Source organism: Dama dama, chromosome 32 (assembly GCF_033118175.1).
Source record: "Dama dama isolate Ldn47 chromosome 32, ASM3311817v1, whole genome shotgun sequence".
Classification (NCBI taxonomy): domain Eukaryota; kingdom Metazoa; phylum Chordata; class Mammalia; order Artiodactyla; family Cervidae; genus Dama; species Dama dama.
Genome location: NC_083712.1, coordinates 47855312 through 47869936, shown reverse-complemented (window position 1 = coordinate 47869936; position 14625 = coordinate 47855312). Strand labels below are relative to the sequence as shown.

At 43.3% G+C, this 14625-nt stretch overlaps 1 protein-coding gene across 3 annotated transcripts in view; it reads left to right on the top strand.

Moving 5' to 3' along the window:
* Positions 1-14625, top strand: part of LOC133050455 (ubiquitin-conjugating enzyme E2 E2) — a 352912-nt gene that overhangs the window by 269315 nt on the left and 68972 nt on the right. For all 3 annotated transcript variants that reach the window (XM_061134627.1, XM_061134625.1, XM_061134624.1), the window contains one exon: positions 383-515. In XM_061134627.1, the coding sequence (XP_060990610.1) occupies positions 383-515 (133 nt within the window). The remainder of the gene's footprint in view (positions 1-382; positions 516-14625) is intronic.

The following is a 14625-nucleotide window of genomic DNA, read 5'->3' as shown; positions in this document are numbered from 1 at the left end:
ATCTCTTTGACCCTATACCACCCTTTCGGGGTCTCAGAAATAATTTTATGCTTTATTAAACATTTTGCTCCAGTAAAAATTAATTTAAAAATTTTGCTCCTGCTTTCTGGTCTGTGGTCCTTGGAATCTTTTGTTTCATAGGTTTAAGGTTATGAATGGCAAAACAGAACTTCTTGGTTCTGTATTATTTAGTAATACCAACATACTTCGTTTATAGAATACTGATAATATTGACAAGTGAATCCTCATTTGGAATTAACCTATTAACTTTGGTGTGTTTTCTATGGAATGGCTCAATTAATTGTTATCATAAATAGATATTTTTACAATTCCAAGCTTTATATCATCTCTAAGCACATTTCATTTGTATGTCTTATTTCAGTGCTGGACCCAAAGGAGACAACATTTATGAATGGAGGTCAACTATATTGGGACCCCCAGGATCTGTCTATGAAGGAGGGGTGTTCTTTCTTGACATAACCTTTTCACCTGACTATCCGTTTAAACCCCCCAAGGTCAGTATGATGTATTCATCCATTTTTAGCAATATGTATTATCGCTTATTTATATATATATATATATATATATATACACATATACATATTCTTCAGTATGCACACCTAGGGATGCATGTCTATTCTGTTAGCATAGACAACGTCCCAGGACTGATTGTATATGTAAATGGAAAAATTAATGTTTATTCCCTCATCCCAACCTTTGATGCATACCTCTTTGTTCTTTCTCATTCTTTCTCGTATCGCCTTTTTTTGTGGTGTATGTTTTAAGGTAACACAAGAAAGCCTGTTAATGCATGGAAGTAGGAGACAGGATGGGCTGGTGCCAGCCCCAGAGCCAGGAGATCCGGGCATGGCCTGGGCTGAGGGAACTCTTCCAGGAGCAGGTCTGGGGCGCCGGCCGTGAGTTCGGAGCCTTGGTGCCTCTGAAGCTCAGCTGCCCACGGGAGGTGCACACACATCAGATGAAGGTGTGACCCCAGAGACTGAACAATCATGTCAGGAAAATTCGGTAAAGGAGAGTGTGGATTTGTCCATTAATAAGAATGATGGGCTGATGAAAAGTCGCACATAAACAACTAAAGAAAGTCTGAGAGTCCAGCGTTCTCAGGACATGGGTGATGCAGTTCACTTAGGAGGCGATTATTTCCTCTAAGCATTCTTCACAGTACTTTCTACTGCATGTAAGTCAAACGTGTGATGACTTTAAATTCATTCCCTTTCTGAAAACTTTTTGTTTTAGACTGAAGCACAGTGCTGTTAGTTTCAGGTCTGCAGCAAGGTGACTCGGTTACCCACGTACCCGTGTCTGTTCGTTTGCAAATTCTTGTCCCCTATAGGTTGTCACTGAATGTTGAGCGGAGCTCCCGTGCTCTGCGGTAGGTCTCTGTTGGTTATCTATTCTAAGTAGAGCAGTCATTCTCCACTTTGGAAATGAAAAGGCCCAGAGAACGCTGACTCTCTCTCTTGGCCACCAAGACGGAGTTCTCATTTGACCCGGCTTCACTTCTGAACGTTGTGGGTTGGAGTAAACACTTTAAAAAGCAAAGCTCGGCCTCGACCTTCACCGTGACTTCCCGGGGTCCCCTCCCTGCCTCCCGTGCCCCCTTCTATTTTCCTTCTCTTCCTTCCTTTCCGCAGAGACTTGGCTGTTAATTTGGTATCAAAGTGAGAAGTCATGACTATCATGTTACCAAATAGGAGAGCCACGCACAGAAAAACTAGGTAACTTGCCCAGCATATTCTGACAGTGTCAGGACTGAAGCCAGGACGTCACACAGGACCTCTTATCCAGAAAGCCAGAGCCGGTGGCCCCGGGCCCCGCAGGGCTGCGTTTGGTCAGTTTCCAGTGGTGAAGCCACAGGACAGCTGACCTTTATTTCCTCCTTTTAATGGGTGGGGACCGTGTGGCCTTCTCTTCTCCTTCGCACCAGCTGCTGAGTTGTCTGCATCCCTGTCGCTCTGCCGGGATGTGAGGACCTGTCTCGGGCAGTCCCTTCAGTAACAGAGATGCCGACGTGCAGGCGAGCTGGGGGCTCGGATGAGGCAGTTGTGCTGCTCGGGAGCCTGATACGGTCTGTCTTATGAAACATACATCTCGGGAAAAGCGTGGGCGTCTCCAGCTTCTGCAGGACAGAAGTGTGTGAATCAAAGAAAGCCAGGAGGGAAAGCGGGGAGCTCCAACAGTTCCATTTCTGAAAAGGCGTCCCTGATGGGCTCGGAGGATGGGCCAGAACCAACAGGGTGGAGTGGAAACAGCTCAGTGGGGAGCGTGTCATTGAAAATCAGAGCGAGGCCCTGATACGGGGCAGGAAACGGAGACTTGCTTTGTTTCCATATAAACAATGATGTGTGGGCTTCTGACTGAGCACAGTTCTGTGGGAACTGCAGGGTCCTGAGACCTTAAGCAGATACTCTTAGGAGCACAGTGTCTGGAACTCTGAGCCCGTCACGCGGTGCCTGCAATGCCTCATTCACTTCCGAGCTCTTCGTTTTTAGGAGGGCACACAGGAGTAAGCTGGGGAGGGAAAGATTTTCTCACATTCTGGAGTTTCTCCACTGGGTCAAGCTCTGTAGTGGGCAGCCGTGGCCAAGCCGTCCCTCCTCCAAACAGCCTAGTAAGACTGGGATGTTCCCTTTTACAGAGGAGAGAACTTACATGAGGCTTAGAGAGGTTTTCTAATAATAAGCAACCAGGAATCTACTGAACTTGGCCTCCGGGGACCATGCACTTTCCCCTGAATTAGACATAGTTACCCTGGAGATGTTTACTAGGAAAAATAGGTCCTGGGAGGAATGTGATAGCTGTCCTTTGATGTCCATGGCGTGGGTTGGGTTAGACTGGCTTCTCAGTGACTGGATGGAACAAAAATAGAAGGGGCGGGTGTCAGTCACAGGGAAACAGATTTCGATTCCCTGGGGGGAAGACCTTGACCCATCGTGGGACAGTCTGCTTCTGAATAGCTCTACCTCTGAGAAAGGGCTTCCCTTTCCTGGGAGTGTTCAAAGCAAACAGCTGAACTGAAACCTGTCAAGAAGACTACCAGAGAAAAATTAAATCCCTCCAGCGGATAAATCTGCTTAGACAATCCATGAGGACAAAGAAAAATCAAACTTTGGGTATTGACTTATCATTTAAGTACCCATGTACTAGAAACCTTTTGGACATTTTAAAAGAAATTGTCACCAGCTGATATGTCAGTTTTAGAAGTCCGATTTTGTGGACAGAAGTATGACTTGAAGGGGGAAAGTTGGTGTGTGCCTTGAAAGCTTTTCACTAAGACAGACTTGCTTACTAATAATTTGGAAGTACCATGCCCATCCTTTCTAGTCTCTTGTTGCTCTAAATAGTCCATATCTGGGGTTAAGTCTTGTTTTAGGTGGCACTAGTGGTAAAGAACCTGCCTCCCAATGCAGGAGACATAAGAGACGAGGGTTTTGATCCCTGGGTTGGGAAGATCTCCTGGAGGACGGCATGGCAACCCACTCCAGTCTTCTTGCCTGGAGCATCCCATGGACAGGGGAGCCTGGCGGGCTGCGTCCATTGGATTGCAAAAAGTCGGACAGGGCTGAAGAGCCTGAGCGTGCACACACGCGCTGGTTTTTATTTCTCTGTTGCCTTCATACTTTGCTCTTTTTCGAACAACCTTCGGCACACACTTGGATTCATGTAAGATTTTCTGATACCCTCAAGAGCGAACCAGGGTAGCTGGTCAGAGAAAACGGTGAGAGGGAGCAGAAGCTTACAAGTAAATCTGATTGGCCATCTGCGTGCATGCTAAGTCACTTCAGTTGTGGATGAACCCATGACCCTATGGACTGTAGCCCGCCAGGCTCCTCTGTCCACGGGATTCCCCAGGCAAGAATACTGGAGTGGGTTAATTGGCTGGCTATTTGTTACCAGATGTCTACCATAAAATGAACCTTTATGCCTGTAGCGTGACAGAATCCCTGAGATCCCTTTTCCCAAACTCTCAGACTGGGAATCCTTACTGAGAACTTTTAAGTGCTTCAGGGTTCAACTTTATCACTTAAAGATCACTGGGGTGACGTGGATGTACCTTCTTGCCATGGGAACTTTTGGGGAGTAGAGCTTCATCAGTTTGAACAGCCCACATTCTAGTACCTAATTTTTCACACTTTCAGATGAGTCATTCCAATCATTTCTTCCAGAATTCCCCAAAATTCTAATAAAGCAAGCAAAACAAATGTTTAATGAAGTACGTAATGTTATTACCCTTCATATACTAGTTTTACTTGGAGAAGGAAATGGCAACCCACTGCAGCATTCTTGCTTGGGAAATCCCATTGACAGAGGAACCTGGTGGGCTTCAGACAGTCCATGGGGTCGCAAAAGAGTCAGACACAACCTCGGGACTGAACAGCAGACAGGACCAGTTTTAAATCAGTTAAGTACTGGTTGTACTTTCAAAAGCTGTATCTCAGTGCAGTTTTTGGTATGTTGATTTTCTTTAATCAGTATGTTTATGCCTCTCCTCCTAAATCTGCAGCAAGTCTGTTTGCATGACACTGGTAGTTGTATCTAATGCCAAGTCTTTAGTTGAATACTTCAGCACCAATGATAGGATTATTTTTCTGAAAAAAAAATCTGCTTAGTGAAACTATATCTAGGAATAGTGCATAAACAGCCAAAAAGAAAAGCATAATAAGTCACTAGTATGTCTCAGTCTTTTAATTCTGTATTTCTTTTTCAGTATAGACATACATTTTAATGTTATAATTCAGATATCTACTTATTTGTAAAGTAGGAACTGTTTTATATCTTAGTGGAGATTACATTTTTTAATATTCATGTCATAGATAATTTTATTGTGCTCAAAACCAGCACTTTTAAAATAGTCTAATGTGTAAGTATTTTAATGTGTCCCTGAAAATTTCAGAAGCGAAATAACGGAATATGTTTCACTCATGTTTCATTTTTTTTTGCTGAACACCCTTTGAAAAGGTTGCAGCAAACTGTGTCTGGTGGCTCATGTCTTAGAGATGCTGACGGCACACACCCGAGGGATAAGGAATCTTACCGGCTTTAACAGCTCAGACCTGTGTTTTATGGTAGAAACACACAGACATAGCCTATTCATCATTTGGCTTTTTCTGTCTCTCTGTGGATTGGATATTTTATTTTTGAAAAAGTAAGTGGGCCTTCCATACAGATCTAAGAGTGGGCAGACAGAAGGAGCAGCCACGCCCGTAGTTTCTTCTGTCAGTATCTCGGGCCACCTGTCCCCCAGGGAGATGTACTGTCTGATGCTCTGGTCTCTGACTAGAAAGCACTGTTTTCCTGGGAAGGGCAGCACAGTATCTGTCGGTGGGTATTTTCCAAAAAGGAATGATAAAATTTGTACCTAGCATGTTTAAAAAAATAAACAGAAAAACTACAAGCATGCATGTCTGTGTGAGAAAAAAACTCTTCACTAATAGTATCTAAAAACTTTTTAATATAGTTTGTTCTTCTATTACAAATTGCATCAAACACATTTTTAAATAAATCTTAACTTAGAGATCATTTCAGAGTGTCTTGTATGTTTTATGATTTGATTTTTTTATAAAATTAACTATGGTTTGCTTACTTTTCTCAGCTAATAGGAAAGGCATTCATTGCTTTCATACAATGAAATAGATCATTTAGGTCCATCAGATTTTCATCATTTTCATTTTATTATGCTCATTATATTAATATTTCAACCTTAAATTGTAGGTCAAGGCTAATCATGAATAATGTAGCTAACTAGTTACCCAGGAAGCAACAATACCCAGCATTTGAAAGCCAGAGAGTGATCTGTAACTAAAGTTCATCATAGTTTTATTCTAACTAGGGTATTATTATTTCTTGTTTTCATTGTCATTGCTGCTCTGCTCAAAGAAGAAAGCTGACAAGCATCTCCCAGCAGTTTCAGAGGATGCTGTGGTTCAGAGTGTAAAACCGCTCCTGCTCATTCCCTGTGATCTTAGAGAGAGAACACCCAGGTGTCTTGGAGTGCCGGGCAAGCGCTGGTTTGCTGTGCTTTTTTTACATAATTTTTAGAGAGATGTTTTATTGCAATATAATATACATGCACAAACAGCACAGATTATAGGTGTAGAAACTGATAAACATTCACAAAGAGAAGCATTTGTGTAGCTATAATCCCAGTCAAGAAATTGACCCTCCCCAGCAGGTCAGAAATCCCCCACTGGCCTCCTCCTGGTCACCGCTCCCCTCGATGTGGCACGAGTATACTGTCTGTCTTCTCCTTTCAGTTTCTCTAAGTCTTGGTTTTTTTTTTTTTTTAAGAAATATGTCCTTTTATTTATATTTTCAAGTGATTGGCATAAACATCATAATACCGTCTTATTTTTTCAATTTTTTTCCCTTTTAAAATTTCTGATATTAGAATTACTCTTTCCCCTCTTTGTCTTTTGATCAACATTACTAGGAATTTTATTAGACCTTTCGGGAAAAGCCAGGTTCTTCACTTCTCCTTTTATATGTTTATATGTTTTGTTTCATTCGTCTGTGCACTCTACTGTCATAATCTTTTTCCTTTTCTTTTTTGAAATGATTTAATTTGTATCTCTTCTTCTAAGTTTTTCAAATGGATAGATTATTGAGTTTTTTTAATTAGAGACTGATTGCTTTACAATACTGTGGTGGTTGTTGCCACACATGGACATGAATCAGCCGTGGGTGTTTTTAAGCTACTTTCAGCAATATACCAATATATAGTTAAGACTGTCTCCCCAGTGAGCATGGTCTTTTCTATCTCCTGCATGTTTTGGTATATCCTATTTTTTATTATTCAGTTTACTGATTTTTAAATTTCCACTGTGATTTCTCTTCTTACCTGTGTTTATTCAGAGGACTTTCTGAATGCACTTGTTTTTGACCTGAGTTCCTACATTCACATAAAGCCCAGCCATGGGTCAAGAGCTAGCACCCAGATGGCGTTGCCTGTCTGACACGTGCAGTTGAGCTCCCCACAGTCAGCTCCCGCAGCAAGCTTGTCATTACACGCCCTGCCCACTCCTGCCCGGCCGGTCCTCCAGGGCTCCCCCCTCGATGAATGGAAACCGACTTTTCTAGTTGCTAAAGCAAAAAGCTTGCAGTCCTCCTTGACTCTTCCCACACAGCCTAGCCAGATCCAGTCTCACCAATCAAAATAAATACTCAGGAGAAACCCAGACTCCTCCCGCTTAGGACCACGCTTTCCAGTAGCCCTCCAGCCACGGCCACCAGCAGCTGCTCCCCTGCCTGCATTGCTGGGGAGGCTCCGGTCTGATCTCCCGGCTCCGGCACCATCCTTCCTGCGGTCCCTGCCCGGGTACCAAACGGTCCTTTTATAATGAAAGTCAGAATATGTCCATTCTTCCCCTAAAACCTTCCCGTGATTCTCACCTCACCAAGTAAAAGCACACCAAACCGTCCAGAATCACACTGAAGTCACCATCTGTCTCTCAGTCAACTCAGATACTCCAAGCGGGCTCCTTCCATGGAACTGTGACATTTGCCCTTCCTTCTGCCTGCATTGTCCGCCCAGAAATCCACATGGTCCACTCCCTTCCTCCCTGCAGGCGTCTGCCCACAGGTCACCTTTCCAGCAGAGTCTCTAGTGACAACCCCCAGCACCTTACACTCCTGAGCACCCCACCACCAAGCTTGACTTTCTCCATAGTGCTTCTCCCCCCCGGCACCCTGCGTTTCTCTGAGTTGGTTATGCTTCCCTTTCTCTCGTTAGCGTGTGAGCTCCCTGGACACAGGGACAGCTCTGTATTTCTGTCCCTTCCGTGGTGGCTCAGACAATTAAGAACCCACCTGCAATACCGGAGACCTGGGTTTGATTCCTGGGTCAGGAAGATCCCCTGGAGAAGGGATAGACTGCCCACTCCAGTATTCTGGGGCTTCCCTGGTGGCTCAGCTGGTAAAGAATCCACCTGCAATGTGGGAGACCTGGGCTCGATCCTTGGGTTGGGAAGATCCCCTGGAGGAGGGCCTGGCAACCCCCTCCAGTGTTCTTGCCTGGAGAATCCCATGGACAGAGGAGCCAGGCGGGCTGCAGTCCATGGGGCCGCAGAGTCAGACATGACTGAACGACTCAGCACAGCACACAGCTGCATCCCCAGCATCTAGAACGATGCCTGGTGACTCAGTAGGCATACAGTGAAAATGCATGCCTGATTTAACCCATGCAGCTCTGCCACAGAGACAGCATGTACCCCCATGGCCCCATCCCCCACTCTTCATTGGCCAGAAGGCTGTGGCCCTTGGAGACCATGTGCACATAGGTCACCTAGGAGGTGGACAGCAGAGCTGGAGTTCAAACCCAGTTCCAAACTGAACTTTCCCCAATTACAGAGAGAGATTAACTGCCTAAATCCTTGCAAGAAGGAACACAGGCTCTTAAAATTCACTCTCTGTTATAAATTCATTATATTAGATCATCCTCTAAATCGGGTTTTGCGAGGGAGATGAAAGAGGTGATACAAGGAGGAAAGGGTGCTGGGGAGAGGTTTTGAGTGCCTGTGTTTTGGTTTTGCCAAAGGCACCTGGGACTCTTCACCAATAAATTCCTAACTAGCAGACCCTGAAGTATCAATTTGGTGTTGAACAGTAAATACTGATCTCTGAATTTTGCTAGCCCTGAGCTAAAGGAGAAATTGTCTCCTGGATGTGGAAGGAACATACCAACATAGTAAAAGCCGTATACTACAGACCCACAGGTAACATTATACTCAATGGAGAGAAACTGAGAGTGTTTCCTTTACGATCATGTACAAGACAAGGATGCCACCCTCAGCACTCGTATTCAGAGTATACTAACAGAAGTCCCGGCCAGAGCAGTTAGGCAGCACGCAGAAATAAAGGCATGCAGATCAGAATGGAAGATGTACAGTTTTTGTTTTCTGATGATATGATCCTGTACAGAGAAAACCCTGAAGAATTAGTAAAAAAAACTGTTGGAATTAATTAATAATTTCAGTAAAGTGGTAGGATACAAAATCAACACACAGAAATAAATTGAATTCCTTTACACTAATGATGAAGCATATGAAAAAGAAATAAAACCATCCCATTCATAGTAGCATCAAACACAGTGAAATAAATGGAATGAATTTTATCCAAAGAATAGAAGGCCAGTACAATGAAAACTACAAAATCTGCTGAAAGAAATTGTAGAAGACAAACAATTGGAAAGATATCTTGTGTTTGTGGATCAGAAGAATTAATATTGATAAGATGACCATACTACCAAAGCCATCTACAGATTCAGTGCAATATCCATTAAAATGCCAAAGATATTCTTCACAGAAATAGAAAGAACCATCCTAAAATGTGGGCAGAACCATGAAAGATCCTGAATAGTCAGGAAAGAACAAAACTGGAGGCCTCATGCTCCTGGACTTTCAACTACAGTACAAAGTCATAGTAATAAAAACAGGCAATGGTACAAAAATAGACACATCTACTAGTGGAACAGACTAGAGATCCCAAAACTATATGGTCAACTGACATTTCAAAAAGGGGTCCAAGAAGACCCAATAGGGAAAGGAAAACCTCTTCAGCAGATGGTGCTGGGAAAACTAGAAAAACTCACACGGAACAATGAAATTAGACCCCTATCACAACACTCAGAAAAATCAACTAAAAGTGGATCAAAGACTTAAACAGAAGACCTGACACCCTAAAACTTGAGAGTCCCTTGGACTGCAAGGAGATCAACCCAGTCAATCCTAAAGGAAATCAACCCTGAATATTCATTGGAAGGACTGATGCTGAAGCTGAAGCGCCAATGCTTCGGCTGCCTGATGTGAAGAACTGACTCATTGGAAAAGACCCAGATGCTGGAAAAGATTGAAAGCAGGAGGAGAAGGGGATGACAGAGGATGAGATGGTTGGATGGCATCACCGACTCAATGGACATGAATCTGAGTAAACTTTGGGAGATGATGAAGGACAGGGAAGCCTGGCGTTGCTGCAGTCCATGGGATTGCAGAGTCAAACATGACTCAGCAACTGAACTATAACAACCCTAGAACTTGTAGAAAAAACAGGGAAGAAGCTCTTCCTTCCTGGTTTTGGCAATAATTTGGGGGGCCACAACACCAAAACCACAAACAACAATGAAAATCAAAGATGGCACCACAGCAAATGTGCAAGCTTCAGCACAGCAAAACAGACAAGTAACAAAATGAAAAGACAGCCTACGAAATGAAAGACTGTCTCTGCAAAGCATATATTGGCAAGAGGTTAATATCTAAAATATATAAAGAAAAAGTAAAAATGTTAGTTGCTCGTTTGTGTCTGACTCTTTGTGACCCCATGGACTGTAACCCACCAGGCTCCTCTGTCTGTGGAATTCTCCAGGCTAGAATTCTGGAGTGGGTAGCCATTCTCTTCTCCAGGGGATCTTCCCAGCCTGAGGATCAAACCCAGGTCTCCTGCGTTGCAGGCAGATTCTTCATTGACGTTCAGTCAATTCAATAACAAAGAAAATGAAACAATAGAAAAATGGCAGAAGAACTAAATAGACATTTCTCCAAAGAAGACATACAGATGGCCAACAGGCACATGAAAAGATGCTCAACCTCATCCAACGTCAGGGAGATGGAAGTCAAAACCACAGTGAGCTGTCACTTCACGCCTGTCAGAGTGGCTGTCGTGAAAAAGACAAGGCAACAAGTGCTGGTGAGGATGTGGTGAAAAGAGAACCAACCCCCGAAGGTCGAAATGAAGACAGGTCCAACCACTATGGAGGCTCCTCAAAAAAATTAAAAGTGGGTTTGCTTACCATAGGATCGAACAATTCCACTTCTGAGTATATACCGAAAGGAAATGAAAACAGGAATTCAGCAAGGTGTATGCACACTCATTTTTATCGCAGCACTGTTCACAGTTACCAGAACACAGATACAACCCAAATGCCCATCAGCAGATGAATGGATAAAAAAGATATGATACATATACACAATGGAATATTTTTCAGCCATGAGTAAAAAAATACCCTCCCATGTGTGACATCATGGATGGACCTTGAGCACATTATCCTAAGTGAGATAAGTCATACAGACAAAGACAAGTTCTATATGATGATAGTACTTCTTTGTGGAATCTAAAAAAATTAAATGTGTAAAAATCAGAAAGATGGAGATTACCAGGGGATGGAGGGGAGGGGTCAGAGTAATGGTGTTTAAAGGAACAAACTTGTAATTAGCACTAAATAAGCCACAGAAATCTAATGCATCTATGTGATGAACGTAAACAATAATATTGTACTACAATTACATAATTAATAATTACTTCAGCAGTGGTGTTACAGCATACAAATTAATCAAAGTAACACTTTGCACACTTTAAACTCACGCAGTGTGGCACATCAAATTTATTCAGATAGGTAAAGAGATGGGAGGATGGATTAATGGACAGATCCATGGGTAGATAGATACATAGATACATACATAGTTAGATATACATGTATAGATACATAGGTATGTAGGGTAGGTAGGTAGATAAATTGACTACCTTTCCACATGGAGATCCTGACCCTGGCCTGGCTAGTCTTGAGACTGCTCTTTGCCAGTGAGTCCGCTCTTCACATCAGGTGACCAACGTATTGGAGCTTCAGCTTCAGCATTGGTCCTTCCAGTGAATATTCAGGACTGATTTCCTTTAGGATGGACTAGTGTGATCTCTTTGCAGCCCAAGGGACTAGCTATCATTAGATAAAAGTAAAATGTAAAGAATCCCTTATAATAACATGAAACATTCCTTCAGTAAAACTCAGTAGCTCCTGAATGCTCTCCAGGACGACCAGCAGAGCTATGCTAATAGCCTCGCAGTGCTATACTAAGTCACTTAGTGGTCTGACTCTGTGACCCCACGGACTGTAGCCCGCCAGGCTCCTCTGTCCATGGGATTCTTCAGGCAAGAAGCCTGGAGTGGGTTGCCACGCCCTCCTCCAGGGGATCTTCCTGACCCAAGGATAGAACCCCCTCTCTTACATCTCCTGCATTGGCAGGCAGATGATTTACGACAAGCGGCAGTTCTCAGTATTCTTTTGGGGGTGAGGAGGTAAGGGGACAAGCATATTCCATCTTTCTGAGGTGCCTCAACCCGAAGGTCACTGAAGTACCACCTCCTGGAGCAGGAGGTTGGGGTTAGTAGATGTGAGCTGTTCTAATAGAATTGACCAGCCGCAGGCCCTATGGCACAGCAGAGGCCCCCTGTGATGAACCATGATGGAAAAGATGATAAGAATATACATGTATGTTTCTATAACTGAATCACTTTACTATACAGCAGTAATTAACACAACACTAGAAATCAACTGTACTTCAATTTTTAATAAAAAAACAAACGAATGGCTGCCCTTGGGCTGTGAGAAACGTGCCCTCTCTCTCCTCCCAGCTGTCGGCAGGGGGACCCCAGGGTGGCCGAGTCGCAGTGGCTTTCCAGCCGTTTCGGGCGCCTGATGCCCCGGTGTCCGGCCCCCTCCCGGGCGCCTGCTGCAGGCGGCGGCGCGGGCTGCCCACCTTCCCCTCCACGGCCCCTCTTCTTTGCTGGGTCGCCTGTATCCGTTTTGCTCTTGATTTGGCCAGGTGTTCAGACATTATATCAAAAAAGCCTTCCACGCTGTTCGTCACAGAACACCCTTTTTGTGAGCTTGAAATAAGTCCGCCTCACAGTTTGCAGGCGCGGGGTGAGGCCGCCCTGCGCCCCGCGCTCCGCGCCGCGTTCATCCCGGCGCTCCTGCGGCCCGAGCTGCGGAGAGGCCAGCTCCTGCTCCCCGTGGACACCCGGCCTCCCCGCCTTCCAGCCGCCTTCTCCGCCTCCCTGTCGGGTCAGCCCCCCGGGACACCAGGAGCTGCTCCCCACAGGTGTTTGACGAATACCCACTGCGATATTCTGAATGGAGAAACTCAAATGCTTCAAAAATTAGATAAATCTAAATGCCAGCTTTCAAGTCATACTATAATATCGTTTGTTTACCTTTTGTTGACAGACTTGGTTTTTCTCACCTTCAGTAATCTCACAGCGATGGCAGGTCATTTTACAGAATAAGAACAATCATAATAATAATGAATATCACATTTCTTCTCTTTGCTAAAAGCACTTTACCTGAATTCCCACTCTATCAGAACTTGACCTGAAAAAGCGATTGAATCCCCATGTCATTAACTTTTCTGTCTAAAGTCAAACTGTTGAGATGGAGAATTCACAAGTAAATTTCTTTATCCTCTTCCTGGTTTTCTGTTATTTTCTGAAATCTCTCTGGGGTATGGGTTGTTTTTCTTGTGTGTATTTGTATTGGTTGGTTTTGCTTCCTCCTTATAAATTCTTTACTTACAATTGGAATTGCTTCAACTAGAAGCTCTTGAATTCCTCTGAACCTGCAACTCAGCTTCTTTATTTTTAAATTGAGAATAATAGTAATACCATCCTCACAGGGTGATTATGAAGATCAAATTATGTAATCAGGGCATGTTGGTTACAGTGGAGCCTGACCCATTGTTGGCCATCTTGTAATTTATGACTCTGAGTAATTGTAGATAGCATTTTCTATGACATACATGCAATGCTTTTTAATTTTATGGTACAAACATAGGGAACCATTACCCCACCCCCACCCCAGAACACACACAGACTATGGAAACTTCTGTGGTATTTATGAACACTCTGCCGCTTTCAGAGGAAAGTGTCTGTCATGTAGCACTAGCTGAACATTCAGGCATTCAGCCAACTCTATAATTGCTGTTAATTCACTGTATCATTAACAGAATTAGTCATTGTTTCATTTTAGACTGTGTTCAAATACAGTTTACTTCTAGACTGTTGTAGGCTATATGAAAAATCAAATTGTCACTTCCAGCTAGCAATGATGAATACTTTGTTTTGGGTTGCATGTATGTTGAATTATTAATCTCTTAAGATAAATAACTGGCACTTCCTATGTCTGCAAACATAAAATGTATTACTTCTTTTCCAAGGGATAAAAGAAGTCTGTATATCACTTTCATTTTACACTTAGCAAATCTGAAAATAGGCTACACCTTACAGAGTTGCCTCCAGTAATGTGAGACCTGTAAAAAATGTAAACCAAATGCAAAGGATGGCATTCTCCTTATATTTATGTTTATGTCACTGTCTTTAATTGAACAGCGATTGTCATGGTTGGTCATCTATTACACACTCTACGTGGACTCCATTAAGTATCTCAGCTGTTATGCTTCACAATTAATTGTCATTATGTATGAGACACTTCTGCAGTTATAAAGCAGAAATGAATCATCTTGTCTTAGAAGTGTAGGATCGTTGGACATTTGTTAAATGATGTCTTCTCTGTGCAGTACCAATTAGTAAATAAGTGTTGTTGGATCAACATTGCCCCACATAATGGTTTTAAGTTCAGTGTCCCCAGGAAGAGCTGGTCTAGGCTCTGATTTGGAAGGTGGGAGGTGATGCCCCTTGTGGGAATGTGTAACTCAGAAAGCTTTGGATTCTGCTTTCAGTGGACACTTAGGTATTGTGTATGTGCTCAGTGAATGAAAACGGTGGAAATGTGTAAGTGTTATTTGGGGCACAAGTTCCTATTTAGATACTAGATCATCTTCACTT